Source organism: Strongylocentrotus purpuratus, unplaced genomic scaffold (genome assembly GCF_000002235.5).
Source record: "Strongylocentrotus purpuratus isolate Spur 01 unplaced genomic scaffold, Spur_5.0 spur5_scaffold_20, whole genome shotgun sequence".
NCBI classification, from domain to species: domain Eukaryota; kingdom Metazoa; phylum Echinodermata; class Echinoidea; order Camarodonta; family Strongylocentrotidae; genus Strongylocentrotus; species Strongylocentrotus purpuratus.
The window spans coordinates 47,966,186-47,982,160 of NW_022145606.1; the positions used below are offsets into that span (position 1 = coordinate 47,966,186).

The following is a 15,975-nucleotide window of genomic DNA, read 5'->3' on the forward strand; positions in this document are numbered from 1 at the left end:
GATAAGACATGTTCTCTGAAAAGCATGGCTCTTCAAATGCCTTCATATTCTAAATATGTCATGTACATCGTAAAACTCGGGGGTAGGTTTTTTACGCCACGTGTTCGTGTAGTCCCATATACATCTTTTCGTGTACAGTGTTTGTAACTTTATCAAGACTTGGCCAATTTCTTATCATTTTGATGATTCCAGAACCTTGCAATACACACAAATTCTTATATGCTAGATGATAAATCTTTTCTGGTCGATTCCACACCGTTTCTTTCACAATGCAATCGCATGGCCAGAACTCAACTTCATCTAAAGAGTGGCATACTTAATGACTTAGTCGCCCACAGGAAGATCTTGGTACTTCGTGTGACTGGCTGGTCTTCCCTGGAGTTGATCTCTGTAGCAACGACCCCAGGGTGAACAGAAAACACGCTGACCTTTGACCCCGCCAATCTTCTCGCTAAAGAAAACATCTGCATAATCTATGGAGAAAAAAAACAATTGAAAAAAGGTCAGAAAAATAATCCAAAGGCAATATTTTAAGAGACTTGAGCGCCACGTATGGTAATTGAAGTGCACACACGACAATGGCAATTAAGTCCTAAACATTTTCTTTAGGTAATACAATTTGCCGGGTATTGAAAATTAATTTCTTGACAATCTTTGTAATATATGTACTTATATATACATATATTTGCATCCATGATCATACATCAACTCGTCTTTTAAAAAATTCACGTTTATTTGACGAAATTTGATAGAGCTCTAAATAAATTATGTTCAAGTCTCTCACGACTTCCCTCTCGCCTTCAATTTTGCATGCACATGTCTAAGGAGTTAGGTACTCGTATCGTTTAGTTATAGGTATACATACACCTGGCGAGGGGAGATTTAGAACACAGGCGAATATGACACAAGACGCCTAACCAGCAAATCAGACGTTTAATATTACTATGTACCCTAATAGGAGATTTAGTTTATAGTTAGTAGTAAATTCTCGTTGACCTTATACTTGACCTTGAAGTAAAACCCGGAATAGTTTATTGAACTTATTGAATACAATTTTCTTAAGGTCATGACACTTAAAGGGAGAAGGTCATCACTTTCCATGCGCAGTAGGTCATAGTAAACTGACACCAGACTTGGTGGAAATCTTGCACACAGAATATCTGTAGTCCCATAATAATAAAATACTTTCTCAGAGAGTCTTCGGGTGAGGAAAATGTTATACATGATCTTTCCACATGGGACCATTAGTGGAAAATAACGAGCATTACATAAGGCCTGTTGGTCATATAAAACTGAATTTGTTTCGATCTTGGTGATCGACAACACCTGTTATTATAGGTTAACACCAGAATGGTGTCGAATTCCCAATGAGCGCCAATTTATATATGCGTGACACTCACCTGGTATAATTTTGTCGTTCCATAAACAGTCATCTTATCTTTCTCGTTGAAGCACTGTATATCATGAGGGTCCCATTTTGAGAACCGATGCATCAACGACGATATTAAAACGATCCGTGTATCGTTACCTGTCGCCTTCAACACCGGAAGTAAATGCAGGATCAACAGGAAGTGTGACAGATAGTTGACCTGGAAGTGAATCTCGAATCCGTCAGCGGTTGGTTCTATATTAATGACCAAAACAAAATACTTATCTAGAAGTGAGGATGATTATAATGATAAACATTACTTTTTTCATAAACATATATGATTTGATTTAATTTGGTTGTATTTATTAGATTGATTTAAGTATCATCGTTTCAAACCTATAGTTTGTCGCAAATAAGTGGCATTGATACAATTTTTCCACTGCGATTATGGAAGAATGAATATAATGGAGGGCATTATACAAAGACCTACCTTCAACACCAATACGGTAAGCAATGACATGATGAAGATTGCTTGACTATACAAAATAAATAATTTAAACAAAAGGAAATATTCCTTTCTGTCTCTTCCTTTCTCCATCGTACACACCCACAACACATAAACAAACTACAGCTCTCTCTCTCTCTCTCTCTCTTGCTCTCTTTGGCTCTACCTGAAAGCCCCTCCATGTTTGACTCTCCCTTTCTTTGTCCGGTAATCGATGGTTACTCTCGTAATTATGCTGTGCCGCGCATTGATATTGAGGAAAGTCAATGGTAAATCGCAATGAAAGCCTTGTGACTCAATTAAAATAACGGGTTTTGAAAACGGGTCTTTGTTTGTGGACCATTTGTGCTTCTGATTGGCTAACATATTTCATTCTTATGATAATAGTCATAATAATTGTAATAATGATGATAATAAAAATGATAATAATTTTGTTTACCAAGGCATGCCCGGGAAACCTCATCACCACACTAACCTGTTATTCATGAGGGCCCTGAAATTTCACACCAGCACTAGCCAGGTACCCATTTATACCTGAGTGGAGAGTGACAAATGTCTTGCCAAAAGATCCTCCATAGCCTTGCACTACGCCAATAACAAAGGTCAAGACAAGTCTTTATCTCACACAGGCCGGGCCGGGCAAGTATCATAATCACACAAACATAAGTAGAGCTGCAGAAGAGAGAGCAAGACGCCCTCTCACACCAAGCCTGGCGGAAATCATCAGAATCAATACACCAGTTTACAGTTGTATCTGTGCGCATGCGCAGACAGTTGACCTCGGGTCATTGGCCCCGGAAGCGGGGCCAATAAGCTTTGACCAGTGGTATTTATGCGTAAATTAAGATTGCGCCCATGCAAATAATGATGTGCGCGCACAACGCAGCGCGTAGGCAGTGATATCATCAAAATTTGCATGGGCGCAATCTTAATTTACGCATAAATACATGACCTCTAGGTCATTGGCTTTGTTTAAAATGGCGCACACAACTGTAAACTGGTGTATTGATAGTGCCAATAAACCCAACAACAACAACAACAACTACTCACATCATGAATCCTCTCTCCTTCCAGGAACTTGACCGGTCTGAGGGTGAGGAGGTGATCGAAGAGGTAGACCTGTGGGCCGGCGATGGTGCTGACGATACACCTGTTGGCCTCATCACGAGCCTGGGAGGCGTTGTCCTCGGTGTAGGTCCCCAAGAGCTCCACCATCACCACACTGGCTTCATCCCTGAGAGAGAGAGAATGGGACAAAGAGAGGGAAGAGGGGAAGAGGGGAAGAGAGAGAGGAGGAGAGAGAGAGGGGGAGGAAGAGAGAGGGGGAGGAAGAGAGAGGGGGAGGAAGAGAGAGGGGAAGGAAGAGAGAGGGAGAGGAAGAGAGAGGGGGAGGAAGAGAGAGGGGGAGGAAGAGAGAGGGGGAGGAAGAGAGAGGGGGAGGAAGAGAGAGGGGAAGGAAGAGAGAGGGGGAGGAAGAGAGAGGGGGAGGAAGAGAGAGGGGGAGGAAGAGAGAGGGGGAGGAAGAGAGAGGGGGAGGAAGAGAGAGGGGGAGGAAGAGAGAGGGGAAGGAAGAGAGAGGGGGAGGAAGAGAGAGGGGGAGGAAGAGAGAGGGGGAGGAAGAGAGAGGGGGAGGAAGAGAGAGGGGGAGGAAGAGAGAGGGGGAGGAAGAGAGAGGGGGAGGAGAGAGAGAGGGGGAGGAAGAGAGAGGGGGAGGAAGAGAGAGGGGGAGGAAGAGAGAGGGGGAGGAAGAGAGAGGGGGAGGAAGAGAGAGGGGGAGGAAGAGAGAGGGGGAGGAGAGAGAGAGGGGGAGGAGAGAGAGAGGGGGAGGAAGAGAGAGGGGGAGGAAGAGAGAGGGGGAGGAAGAGAGAGGGGAAGGAAGAGAGAGGGGGAGGAAGAGAGAGGGGGAGGAAGAGAGAGGGGGAGGAAGAGAGAGGGGGAGGAAGAGAGAGGGGGAGGAAGAGAGAGGGGGAGGAAGAGAGAGGGGGAGGAAGAGAGAGGGGGAGGAAGAGAGAGGGGAAGGAAGAGAGAGGGGGGGAAGAGAGAGGGGGAGGAAGAGAGAGGGGGAGGAAGAGAGAGGGGGAGGAAGAGAGAGGGAAGGAAGAGAGAGGGGGAGGAAGAGAGAGGGGGAGGAAGAGAGAGGGGGAGGAAGAGGAGTGAAGGAGAGACGAGAGAGATGGGAGGGATGGAGGGGGAGAACAAGAGAGAGAGGGGGAGAGAGAAAAAGAGAGAGAGATAGAGGAATATATCATAGTTATACATTTTCTCTCATTTTCTATGCATTGAAATGACTGATAAATCTGTTCTACAAATGAAATATGTCACTACATTTACACTAAACAATTAATATAAACAAAGAAGTTATGACCCTGCAACGCATTGCCCTCCTTCAAAGCTCCTTGGAAATCTACAATTGCTACATGTACATTGGCTTATTCCCGGTAAGGGAAGATGCATATCAGATTTGCTGGCTGCTTACTAAGGCGAGGCGTCAAAAATATCGATACCAGCAGGCTGCCGCCTCACGTATTGGCGCATCGAGGCTGCAATTACGGCCGAAGCCTGGCTGGGGCAATTATTTTTCACTTATTAGCCCAGCCGGCTTGCGCCAGGCTGGGATCTGAGGCTCGGTTTCCATTCGAAAGGCGGCAGCCGGCGCATGCTTTTGTTCGGAGACCATTATGATGACATCATGAGTTAATTGAGGGTCTTACCGCCAGCGGTAGCCGGCTGAGCTAATTAAAAAAATGCAGCCAGGACGCACAAGTGCAGTTAGCTGCCGCTGGCTGGTATATTTATTTTTGACGCCTCGCCTAACAAGCATATACAATGTACAGTGAAACCTGTCTATAAAGACCACCCAAGGGAGACAAGAAAAGTGGTGTCTTTATAGGCAGATGGGGTGGTATTCCAATAGCGCGTACTAAGTTAATCCTGGCTTAACTAGTACACACTTTTATGGAGCGCCAGTTGCCAACTCATTTACCTTGTACATATTATTTTAATCCTGCAATGAAAAGTGTACAAAAAAATAATTTTTTGCAATGAAATGGGAAGAAAAAGATAATATGAGTATGAACTGAATTTCAACAAAGTCTGTGGTAGATTATCTTTGTCATGAATATTGAAGGACGAAGATGAAACCTAGCATTCCATAGAAGTGTGAACTAAAATTCTTGTTTAGTCTGGACTTAGTCCCAGCTTAACTTATGAGAATACCACCCATGGTCTTTTATGTACATGTGCATATATACCTACAATGTTTCAATTAAAAACCGTTTTCAGGAGAAACAAAAAATGTTGTCGTTCTAGACAGGTGGTCTTTGTATACAGGTGGTCACTAAAGCAGGTTTGACTGTACATGCTTCTTTTGGCAGTCAGGTAAAACAATCATCATCAAACAAAATAATAAACTTACCCATGCTTGCTTTCTTTGAGCCCCTCATACAGCAGCCTGTAGACATTGTTGATTCTGTCTCGATTCAATTCCCACTGAATGGTCCATTTCTTCACCTATGACAAAGAAGAGTAAAAGAGAATAATAATAATTATTTAACGTTTTTTTGTATAGCCCATAACACATTCACATATTTGCAAGTCTCTATGAGCTTTACAGAACAGAACACAAAAGGAGTGACAATGGTACACTGGGTTAATAACTGTAAGATCTTACAAAGTGCTCAATAGATATGTTTTCAAATTCCTTCCAAACTTTTCATAGGTTTCTGTATTCCTAAGGTATTCCGGCAAGCTATTCAATAAATTAGTGGCTGCATATGAAAATGACCTTTCCCCATAAGATTTTGCCAGTTTGTGGGACATAAACTATAAAGTTATTTCAGTCATCAAGTTAAATGGTACATAAGGAAATGTAGCAGCTCTAAAATTGAGCAGAGGTCTCGTAACCTGATTCAAAACCAAGTCGATGAATTTATACCCTTTGGTACGGAACATTTTCATCAAGTCCCTAACATTGGACTTAAACTGATTATTTACAGGCATAAACTTCTTATAGCAGTAAGGTAAAATAATGATAATAATATTAACATCTTGATAGCGCTTAAAACTACTTTTCTAAGTGCTTTACATTGTACTTGTTAATACCCCAGGCATTGGATACAATTGCTAATCTGTTCATGATAGCACACACGCTCCGCTCCATAAGGAGTATTCACGCCACACGCCATGCCAACCACATTAAAATTCTCATCCTACTGGGTACCCATTTAACACCCGAGTGGAGAGTGGCCATTGTAGATAAATGTCTGGCCAAAGGACCCAAGGTCCGTGCCTTGAATCCATGACCTTTGCATTCCCATTCAAGTGTTGAAACCACTCGACTACAACACCTCTAAATTATATCTACCATCAACAACCAAAATCAGAATCATACCTTGTCTAAATCTGTGACGACTTGATCGATGTTTTCATATTTAGCAGCAACTCTTAACATGCCGGTGTAGACGTGGTATGCAAGAGGGTTCGTCTCTCCGACGCCATGAAATAAACTATTCAATCTGCAGAACAGAAACAAGAAGAAATCAATCAACTCTTTATATGCCACAAAATAATAATACATGAGATTTATATAGCGCCATTATCCATTTTAATTAAATGCTCAAGGCGCTTCAAAATATTAGGCAACACATTACATCATGACAAAGAATCGTGTACCTTTACATAAGAAAGAAAATGCAAAAATGAAAGAATGAACGAATGAATGAATGAATAATAATAATAATAATAATAGCTAGTTCTTATATAGCGCTTTTCAGGACCGAAGGCCCTCTCAAAGCGCTTTACAGATAAGTATATTATTACCCCGGTCTGTATTCATCATGGGATAGATATAGGCTTCAAGATTATTAAACTGTTTCCACTGGAAGATTACACACATGTAGTTTATAGCTGTGTGAAAAGGGTGTCATGGAACTACATGTAATTTAGACCAGAAATGGGTGATTTTGCTAAGCTATAGTGCTGTACAAAGTAAACTTTAGTCAATTTGTGCCAGTCATTTTGTGCAAAATTACACATGTAGCAAATGAGCAATGTTATGTACATGTAATCATCAATCTAATTTTAAAAAATTAGCATCAAGATATATATGACATATGTCGTTCATATTTCACAGACGAAGGGCTATTCACAGCATGGTAGGCATGTGAGTGTGTCTCTCCAATGCAATGAAATAAACAATTCAAACTGAAAGACAAATATAAATATCATGAAATAATAATAATTATAATACTCAGTTTTTATATAGCGCTTATTGCAATCACTTCCAAACTTGGAGATTATTACCCCAGCTTTAGCTGTGCTTCCATTACGGCGCTCTAGCATTTCAAGAAATTAATTTCTGCCAGGTACCCATTTACATCACCTGGGTTGAGTGTGGCAAATGTAGATCAAATAGGGGAAGGTACTGTGTGCATGTAGCCCTTTGTATTCCTGTGCACGACCATTATATTATTAACCCATCGTCTACTGGAGCTGAATGGTCCCTGTGTTATGCGTATGGGAATGAGTGAATTCAGTATTCAACAGGTTAAAAAAAACTGCCAGTAGAGGAAGGAACGTAACAAGAGAAGACATTATCAAGAACCATTTCCAGGTACTTGTACTGAATTCTAGCTTTACAACTGAATATTGGAAGACAAGAAAAGGGGAAACAATATATGTTTATTATTAGGTTAATGATATATGTTTATTTTGCAAACAAGCATTTGTTTGAGCCACGTCTATCATTGCTGTGTTATATCTTTCTAAATGTACTATATTTTTGTATTTTAACCGTACTGTATAAACATTATGCTTTTTGATGTAAATATGTTGTTTATTAAGGGCCCCATGAAAGACCACTACTTATTGGTGAATGGGCAAAAGATTAGAAATAAATAAAATGGCATCGTACATTTTGATTCTGATGTATGACTGCTCGGCTGTGCCTGACTTGGTGATGTGTTCGCTGAATTTAGGGACAAGTTTTTCCATCGTTTCTTGTGGAAAGTAGATGAGAAGAGACAGGATACTGTTGAAAACACCTTCAATTTCTGTAAAGGAAATAGACAAAGAAAGCGTGTTAAAAAGGTTTATTTCAAATCGAATATTGATACTATGGCAGTTTATGAAACTTGTTATCTGCAACATGTTACAACATTGAAGTCATTCCATTATTTGGTTGGTACCTCATGAGTTTTAAAACTGTATCAGTTGTTGTAATGAATTGTTCATAACATGAACAACATATAATGTGAATAGCGGTAATCGCTGTAGTTAGGAACTAAGAATACAGCAAACTATCAGAGCTAGACTCATCATCTATCAATGTTTATTTATTCATTCCTATTCTAGAAGACAAATAAAAATTGCCTGTAAAATCATAACCCACTGAAGCTAGTATTCTCAATAAGTTTCATCATTTTCATGGGTGCTTCCATGTCATGTGAAATCTACTCCACAGACCACCAAAACATAAATCAAACCTTTCTTATACATGGTGTATATAAGCCTAATTCTTTCTAATCAATATGCTATCTAAGTCTGCAGAAATTGTTAGAAGAGAGAGGAGTGAAAGAACTGGGAGTGGTGCTAATACAGAAGGCTAGGAGCCTAGGGTTGTGGAAGAGCATGATCGTCAAAGTCAATCGAGAAGAATCTCAAAAACTATGTTATAGTCAATTTCAACAACTGGTATCAAGGTTATTACAAAACAATCAATCATTGTAATATTGTCTTCTTGCAAAACTAATAATCCTGACTGCCAAAATTAAAAACATGTGTGAACTTTAATATTGAAATGTGTGAATTTTAATTCTGAAATGTGCTTTTTTTTCCCTTACCGTTCACATCTGGTAATTTCCAGACGACTCCCACATTATCGATGACTGCTTCAAGGTCTAATTCTAGACCCTCCTCACTCATCGTCTCTGAGATATCTGCTCCCTTTTCCCTCAGGAACGACCTCAGCTCCCCGGCCTGAAGAATGAAAAAGATATTAATACATGCATATTTCATGTTTAGATAACTTTCCTCTTTTTTGCTTGCCTTTCCTCCAGTCTGGAGAACTGCAGTTGGTGCAGGTGTTGATAGTACACATAAACAAAGAATTAGTGAGTTTACACACTCCAGCAAAGCATAGAGAGTCAATGCTAATGCGTGTTGACCTCTAGCACTGCACTACGTGTAAATAGGCAGTATTTGCACACATGAATAGTCAATACAATTATATTTACACAAATGCAAACAATCATGCCGATGTGGCTGATTGGCAAGTTTGACAGTAGCCTTACAGTTTTAATTATTTAATTATTCTTTCTAACATCGGTAAGTTGAAAAATTGTATTTTACTGCTATTTAGGTGTCATCATTTGTCACTAAAGTACCGTTTTTGAGTGAAATCAGTTGAGTTTTGTACAGTGGTCTTTGAAATGTTGAGAATCAATAGCACAGCTTTTAATACACAGCCAGGATAGTAATGCAGCTAGGTGTTGATAGTATATACTGTATATACAAAGAATTGTTGAGTTTATAGTCAAAGATTCAACATAGAGGTCAAGTATGAAACTGAGAGAGAGATTGTGAAAGAGTGAGGGGTTGATCCAGTCGGAAAGCGAGGTGTGAGAGCAGGAGCCAAGTAGTTTCAATTACCTATTCGTTTCTGCCTAATAAATGTGTTAATCCATTTCATGAGTTTTGTCTGGGGCTGTTGTATTATCAAGCAATCTGCTTACAATGACAGTCCCTCTTCCGCAAACAATTTTATGTTATATAACGTTTGAGGAAATTTATTATTTATAACAGTTTATCATTTCGGTTTTGAAAATAACAATTTATATATGTATTTGCTTATTTATGATTCATTGTCAGTAAAATATTTATTGTACTTTGTATATTATTATTTATATCGAAAAACTGTGTACTTACATGAATGCAGAAGAAAATCACATCAAATCAAGTAACATTAGTTTTGTGAAAGTGCGGGTTCATAGAAAATCACAAATACGGCAAATAGCGTATTACTAGAAACTGGTAAGCTATTAGATGACTATTATGCAAGTTTTAGGTCAACTACATATCGGGTGGTTTATAAAAATACAAATAAAACAACCTCCATAGCATCTGGGATATGAACCAACCCTGCCCAAGCAGACGACATCCCATAAAGAATGAACATAATTGCAATGCTTATATTTCTCAAATTATAATGAGTTTAGTGTATATAAATGTGATGGAATTTTACACCATTCAAAAAGGGATATGACCCCCATTCTGATAACTAAATTCTTTTGTTTGTAAATACACAGGATATGGGTTAATGAACGATCAAAGAAACCACACTTTCAAATTAAAAAACCTCCGGAATGATAGCTGGACGTCATTATTGTTCCCTCTTGAAACGCCGAACCCGCCGTGGTGTATGCAGCTGAAAATACAATGGCGTCTTATTTTGTTTACAAGCGACGGATTCCTTTTTTTTTTAATCCTTGCATTTTTTCATCAAAATAATACCATGCACGGGGTTAAGAGTGAGGCAATAGATTAAACATTTTGCCTGAAGGTATTGAAGTAAGAGAAATAACTGGAGAAAAGATAACAAAACAGGCACTGAAATTGTGTGAGATGTCATGGGACATCGTCTGCTTGTGCACATCATGTTCAACATGTGACGTCATATCTCAGCAGCGACCGGGGAGCTTTTCAGGTGCTATGTCGGGGCTGTATCTAAGCATTTTGTAATTGTTAATAATCATTACTTCGAATGTTTCCAAGCACTGGCTTTTGATAACCTTGGCCAATCAAAGTGTCACCTTTGCAATGATGACATTAAAGTTAGTTTTTTAAATCAATGAACCTTATCTTGAAGCATTCACCCTTCAATTTTTTTTTTGTATTACAATAATGCCTATCCAAACATCTTGGTTTGTGATAGTGCAAAATTTCACGCTCCTACAAATGAAAGAGGTGAAAAAGCACAACCAATTACATAATTTTATAGTCTTTTTTTTAACTTGTTTGAAATCATTTCCAAGGGGTGATCATTGCTACTTTGAAAGAATTTTTATTGATATTGTGTAGCTCATATGCCATCACACAGGTAACTAAGTTCTCACTGATTTCAGACATGAATTGCACAAATGACAAACGGCACTGGTAGAAAAAATCTAGACCTAACTAGGTACAGGGCTTATGCAGGAGAAATACATTTACAGTCATAATTGAAAAGATGACGTATGTACATGTATACAAAAGAAATGTTTAATTATTTTGAGCAGCAAATGAATCCCATCTACTATAATCGCAACTAATGAATGGTAGGGGTGCTAGTCCGAGAATAAGGATCGTCCGCATAAACAAGGATATCTTTGTAACTGCAGACAAATCGCGTCCTAAAACATACATGTTAGTAGGCAAATACATACAAAAAATAAATTCACAAAATTGGCTTGAAAATACATCAGACAATTAGTCTGAACCACGTCAGGAGCAAATTTCAAAACAAAATTGTTATTTAGGTGCTGTACAACCAAAGAAATAAGAGGAAAACTGACAAGATATATTATTTGTAATAAAAATCGTAAATGTAAAATTGTCCCTCTAAATTTTCATTCAACAGTTGATTGGTGACGGCCGTTACGCGCACGGGTGCGTAATAAGAGTTTTTTAAACCAAAATTGTACTGCGAAAAATGCTCTCCCCGGAACACGAATGGCACCATCGCAGATTCGCAGCGCACAATTTTACCGGGACTTGAAAGGTTCGCGGAGGGAAGGACAACGGGCTAGCTTTTTGCCAAAACAACGCTAGATCAACTGTTGGCAAAATGAAAGTAGCAATGGCCAAGAACATCTAAGGGTTCTAAGTGAGAGAAATCTAAATTCTAATTGAGAGTTGAGACTATATTATAATAAATTAGACTGACAAACAACTTCGGTACATCTCTAATAACTATACAAATGCTTGTTTATTTCTCCATTTGACATTTTGTTCATGTGCCAGTCAATGCAATCTGTATGACCTAACTTTCAATACGCAAGGTCGGAACGGGAGCACTCCCGGACCTGGTATCAGATTCATTGTGAAAAAAATTTCAAGGGTGATTTTGAAGCAGTGATGACAGTTGGCGAAGAGACGTGCAGGTGAACACCTAAAAGAAACTTTAAAAATCAGAACTGAATTTTCAGAAAATTGTTTTTGTATTACCGCCGGTGGCAGTTGCCATTTTTTAACACCCCAGACTCTTTGTAAAAATTGTAGATTTGCCGGAAAAAGTGTCAATTTTTTCCGTTTGATGGTCATTTCTACTACTTCTACGCTAACATTTAGAAAGTTGCATCGGCAATGGGCCTGATGTTTCTCTACTTACACTCACATGTAATGTCTACTAACATTAAACATAGGAAAGTTTAGGGGTAAGACAAGATAACATACAAAAGATATATCCTTCCACCAGTAGGGGCGCTGGTCCGAGAATGAGGATCGTCCTCATAAACAAGGATATCCTCATAAACGAGGACAAAATGCGTCCTCAAAAATAAGGGTTGTCTGCATTTTTGAGGACGTTTTTTTTCATCGGCGCTCTGGGGGTTTCATGTTACAGAACGGCCTGCTGGCGATGCCAAAAATGGATTCCCCGGGGAAAATAACCCTAGTTCACCGTCTACTTTCATGGGTTGTCCGTCTTCCCAAGGATTTATTGCTTATAATGTGAAAGTCTCTGTACAATGTCAATGTAAAATGCATCAAGAAAATCATTGCAGAATCCGTTTTTGTATCGCCAATGCACCGATCAAAAATATGAAACGTCTGCAAAAATGCAGACGGTCCTTATTTTTGAGGACGCATCGGTCCGTGTTTACGAAGACGATCCTCGTTTATGAAGACGATCCTTATTCTCGGACCAGCGCCCCTACTGTCCACCTGGCCTGATTATTGGCGACTCATCTAATCATAGACTAGACTAGACTATAGAGTAAAGGAGGGGGTATTCGACCATCGCCAGTTTTCGGCTGATCCGCGGGCATGCGGGCTTCCTATTGACATTGTACATGCAGCTGAAAACTGGTTCGCTCTGCCGATAACTGGCTCCGAAATAGTGAAAATTGAAATGAATATTGTCATGGCAATTCATGATTTTTTTCTGGGATTCTTTTTTTGTTCAAATAATAAGAATATTTGCTTCATGATTTGAACAAGAAATGATAATAAATAGGAAGTAAAGAGTCCAAAAAATAGAATTTTGTCTTAAGTGGCCGAAAAACCCCTCCTTAAGTTTTACTCTATAGAGTAGGGTCTAAGTTAGGCACATTCATGGGGCACTAGAGGGCGCTTTGCGCGCGTACGAAAATCTGAATGGCCTTGCTGCGGTGGGTCGGCAATAATCAGCCCAAAACTTGGATATGGGAGGGTGGAAGGATATATCTTTTTTATAATGTTATCTGGTCTTACCCTTAACCATCTTATGTTTAATCTATGTAGAAATAACATGCGAGTACGATAAGAGAAACATCGGGCCCATTACTGATGCAACTTTTAAAATATTAGCCTAGAAATGACCACCAAACGGAAAAAATTGACATTTTTTCCCGACAAATCTTCATAAAATCTGATTTATAAACAAGTCACATCTAGGTACACTAATACAAATACGATTTTCTGAAAATTCAGGTATTATTTTTTAAGTTTCTTTCAAGTATATTTCCGCGCATTGCAGCGCCAATGTTCTTCACTGCTTCAAAATCACCCTTGAATTTTTTTTTTGCAACGAATTTGTTACGAGGTCCGTGAGTGTTCCCCGTTCCTTGCGTGTTGAAAGTTTGGTAATACATAGTTTACATTGACTCGCGCACGAAAAAATGGTTGAAAATAAAATGTCAAATGAAGAAATAAACAAGCTTTTGTAGTTCTACCGAGGTTTCTTTGTCGATTTAATTTATTATATAGTCTCAATTAGAATTCAGAATTATCTCACTGAAAAGTTAAGAAACCGACGATGTTCTCGATCGTAGTTATTTTCATTTTGCCAGCTGCCGATCTAGCGTTGTTTGGGCAAAAAGCTAGGCTGCTGCCTTCCCATCGCAAACGTTTCCGAGTCCCGCTAAAATGGCGCGCTGCGGAGCTCCGAAGCTGCGTTGGTATCGCTGCAAACTCTCAGCCGGCTAGCTCCCCAAGACGGACCATTCGCGGTATGGCGATATTGTGTGTGTGAGGTACGATTTTGGATTCGAGAACGCACGTAATGCAACCGTGCGCGTCATATTCAGCTGTCGAATGTCTACGACCAATTTTACATGTACGATTTTTAGTACAGATACTTGGTCAGTTTTCTTCTTATATCTTTGGTTTTACAACATTTAAAAATATAATTTCTTCAAATTTGCCCCTGACTCGGTTCAGACTAATTGTGTGATGTGTTTTCAAGTCAATTTTTGAATATATTTTTTTGCATGAATTTGCCTATCTAAGTTGTCTGAAAGTGAAGTGAAGGCGAAGCCGAAGGCCATTCAGATGTCTGTATGCACGTGAAGCTCCCTCTAGTGCCCCATGAACGTCCGCATATTCACGCACATTTTTTTCCAATGTACCTGTTATTTTTTTTTCTTAAGACGCAATTTTCTAAACTTTTTAAATTAGGATTTTGGATTCTAACCAAAAAAATCACTCGCATCTTTACTATCACTTCATTCACAAACACGTATTTCAATATGTGGGAATTAATAAAGAAACAAAATAAATCTTGTTGTACAAAGCGATAATTACGAAAATAAATGTCAGATTTAAAGATCATTATACGGAGATATTTCATAACTTACCTGTTCGGCTTCGGGGATATTAATAAAAGCTGGTAAACTCATGATTTTGCGGTTATTTTCACTTCCGTAGACTATGTCTCACAAAAAATTAACACACACGGCACGCGGGTAGATATTACTCCGATTTGGGGAGTACGATTGGATATGTGTACACACGAGTGAATGCATGAGAATAGGTTCCAGTCTGCTCGTCACTTCATTTCGCCGATTCACCACCGAGCTATACAATCTCCATAACATTTGATACCGGTCCCATTCTTTGCAGTATCGCCGCCATATTGAAGCTCCTAGATCGACCGACACTATGATATTGCAATTTTGATATAGACTATCTCTATTAGACCAAATCTTTTTTCTTTTTTTATGCCCAATTCGTGAGAAAATATTTAGCGGCGAATCAGCCAACCGGCGAACAAGCGGGATGCGATGAGCTTACAGTGAACTTGTAAACAAAATAAAGTAATAAATACTAATACACAACTGAGTAGTTGACAGCAATTCTGGTTTATCCATCACACATAGTCTAGACTCTAGATCTAATTACATTCATTACTTTTTCAGTCCGAGTGAGAGATAGAGAGAGACAAAAAGAGACAAGAGAAAGAATCCAATTAATCAAATAAAGACTGAAAATCTCAATTCCGACATATTTACAATTATTTTGCCGGGAAAGCCAGAAATTAAAATATAATTATTTGGCCAATTTTGGAGTTATATCATAACGATTGTTGTTGTTGTTGTTGTTGTTGTTGTTGTTGATCTAAAAATAAAATAAAATGGGGACCTATTGCGAGGGATGGGGTGGGCAATGTATAAAAAAGCCTTGGACGTGGCCATTCCTTAAAAGGGGCCTTTTTATGGGCAATCGAACAACAAAAATAATAATAAATATGTATCCCGAAAGCGTAGAATCAGTAAATAAGCATATTTTGTAACGTCATTCCCAGATTCCCAGCTACGCCTTTACTGACCCCATTTTATTTGTATCATTTTGTTTTTTCACCCCATGATATTGACTTGTCCATCTCTTTTTTTTAATGGGACCCCCCCCCCCCCCACCTTCCAATCAAAGGAGAAAATAACATGTGATACTCTTTCTTTAACAAGCGACTCTCTGAATAGGCTATTTTCGTTATGTATCCAAATTTAATGCATTTTTTTTTTGCTCACGAGGGGGTGTGGGGGGGGGGGGGGGGTCTTGATTTTAAAAAAAATGGAGCTGCAACCCCCCCCCCCCCCGACCTCCCATTGAGCATTAACAAAATAGTACTTACTACCCATGAATTTAGATG

General features: G+C 39.1%; 1 protein-coding gene across 1 annotated transcript; it reads right to left on the reverse strand.

Annotated features, from left to right (window-relative positions):
* Positions 1-450: 450 nt before the first annotated feature.
* On the reverse strand, positions 451-14,755 carry LOC589955 (eukaryotic translation initiation factor 3 subunit M). Its single transcript, XM_030993523.1, has 8 exons — positions 14,684-14,755; positions 8,714-8,849; positions 7,786-7,924; positions 6,265-6,388; positions 5,290-5,384; positions 2,925-3,108; positions 1,401-1,624; positions 451-473 (listed from the first exon to the last, which is right to left on the reverse strand). The coding sequence occupies exons 1-7, from the start codon at positions 14,723-14,725 to the stop codon at positions 1,562-1,564; spliced, it is 783 nt and encodes a 260-aa protein (XP_030849383.1). The 5' UTR covers positions 14,726-14,755; the 3' UTR covers positions 451-473; positions 1,401-1,561.
* Between the last annotated feature and the right edge of the window lie 1,220 nt (positions 14,756-15,975).

Excerpts from the sequence above, each read along its gene's own strand:
- LOC589955 (XM_030993523.1), bottom strand. The coding sequence starts at position 14,725 with ATGAGTTTACCAGCTTTTATTAATATCCCCGAAGCCGAACAG. Across the intron at positions 6,389-7,785 it reads TCATACATCAGAATCAAAAT|ATTGAATAGTTTATTTCATG; the intron begins GTACGATGCCAT and ends TCTGTTCTGCAG. Across the intron at positions 1,625-2,924 it reads AAGGAGAGAGGATTCATGAT|AACCAACCGCTGACGGATTC; the intron begins GTGAGTAGTTGT and ends TCATTAATATAG.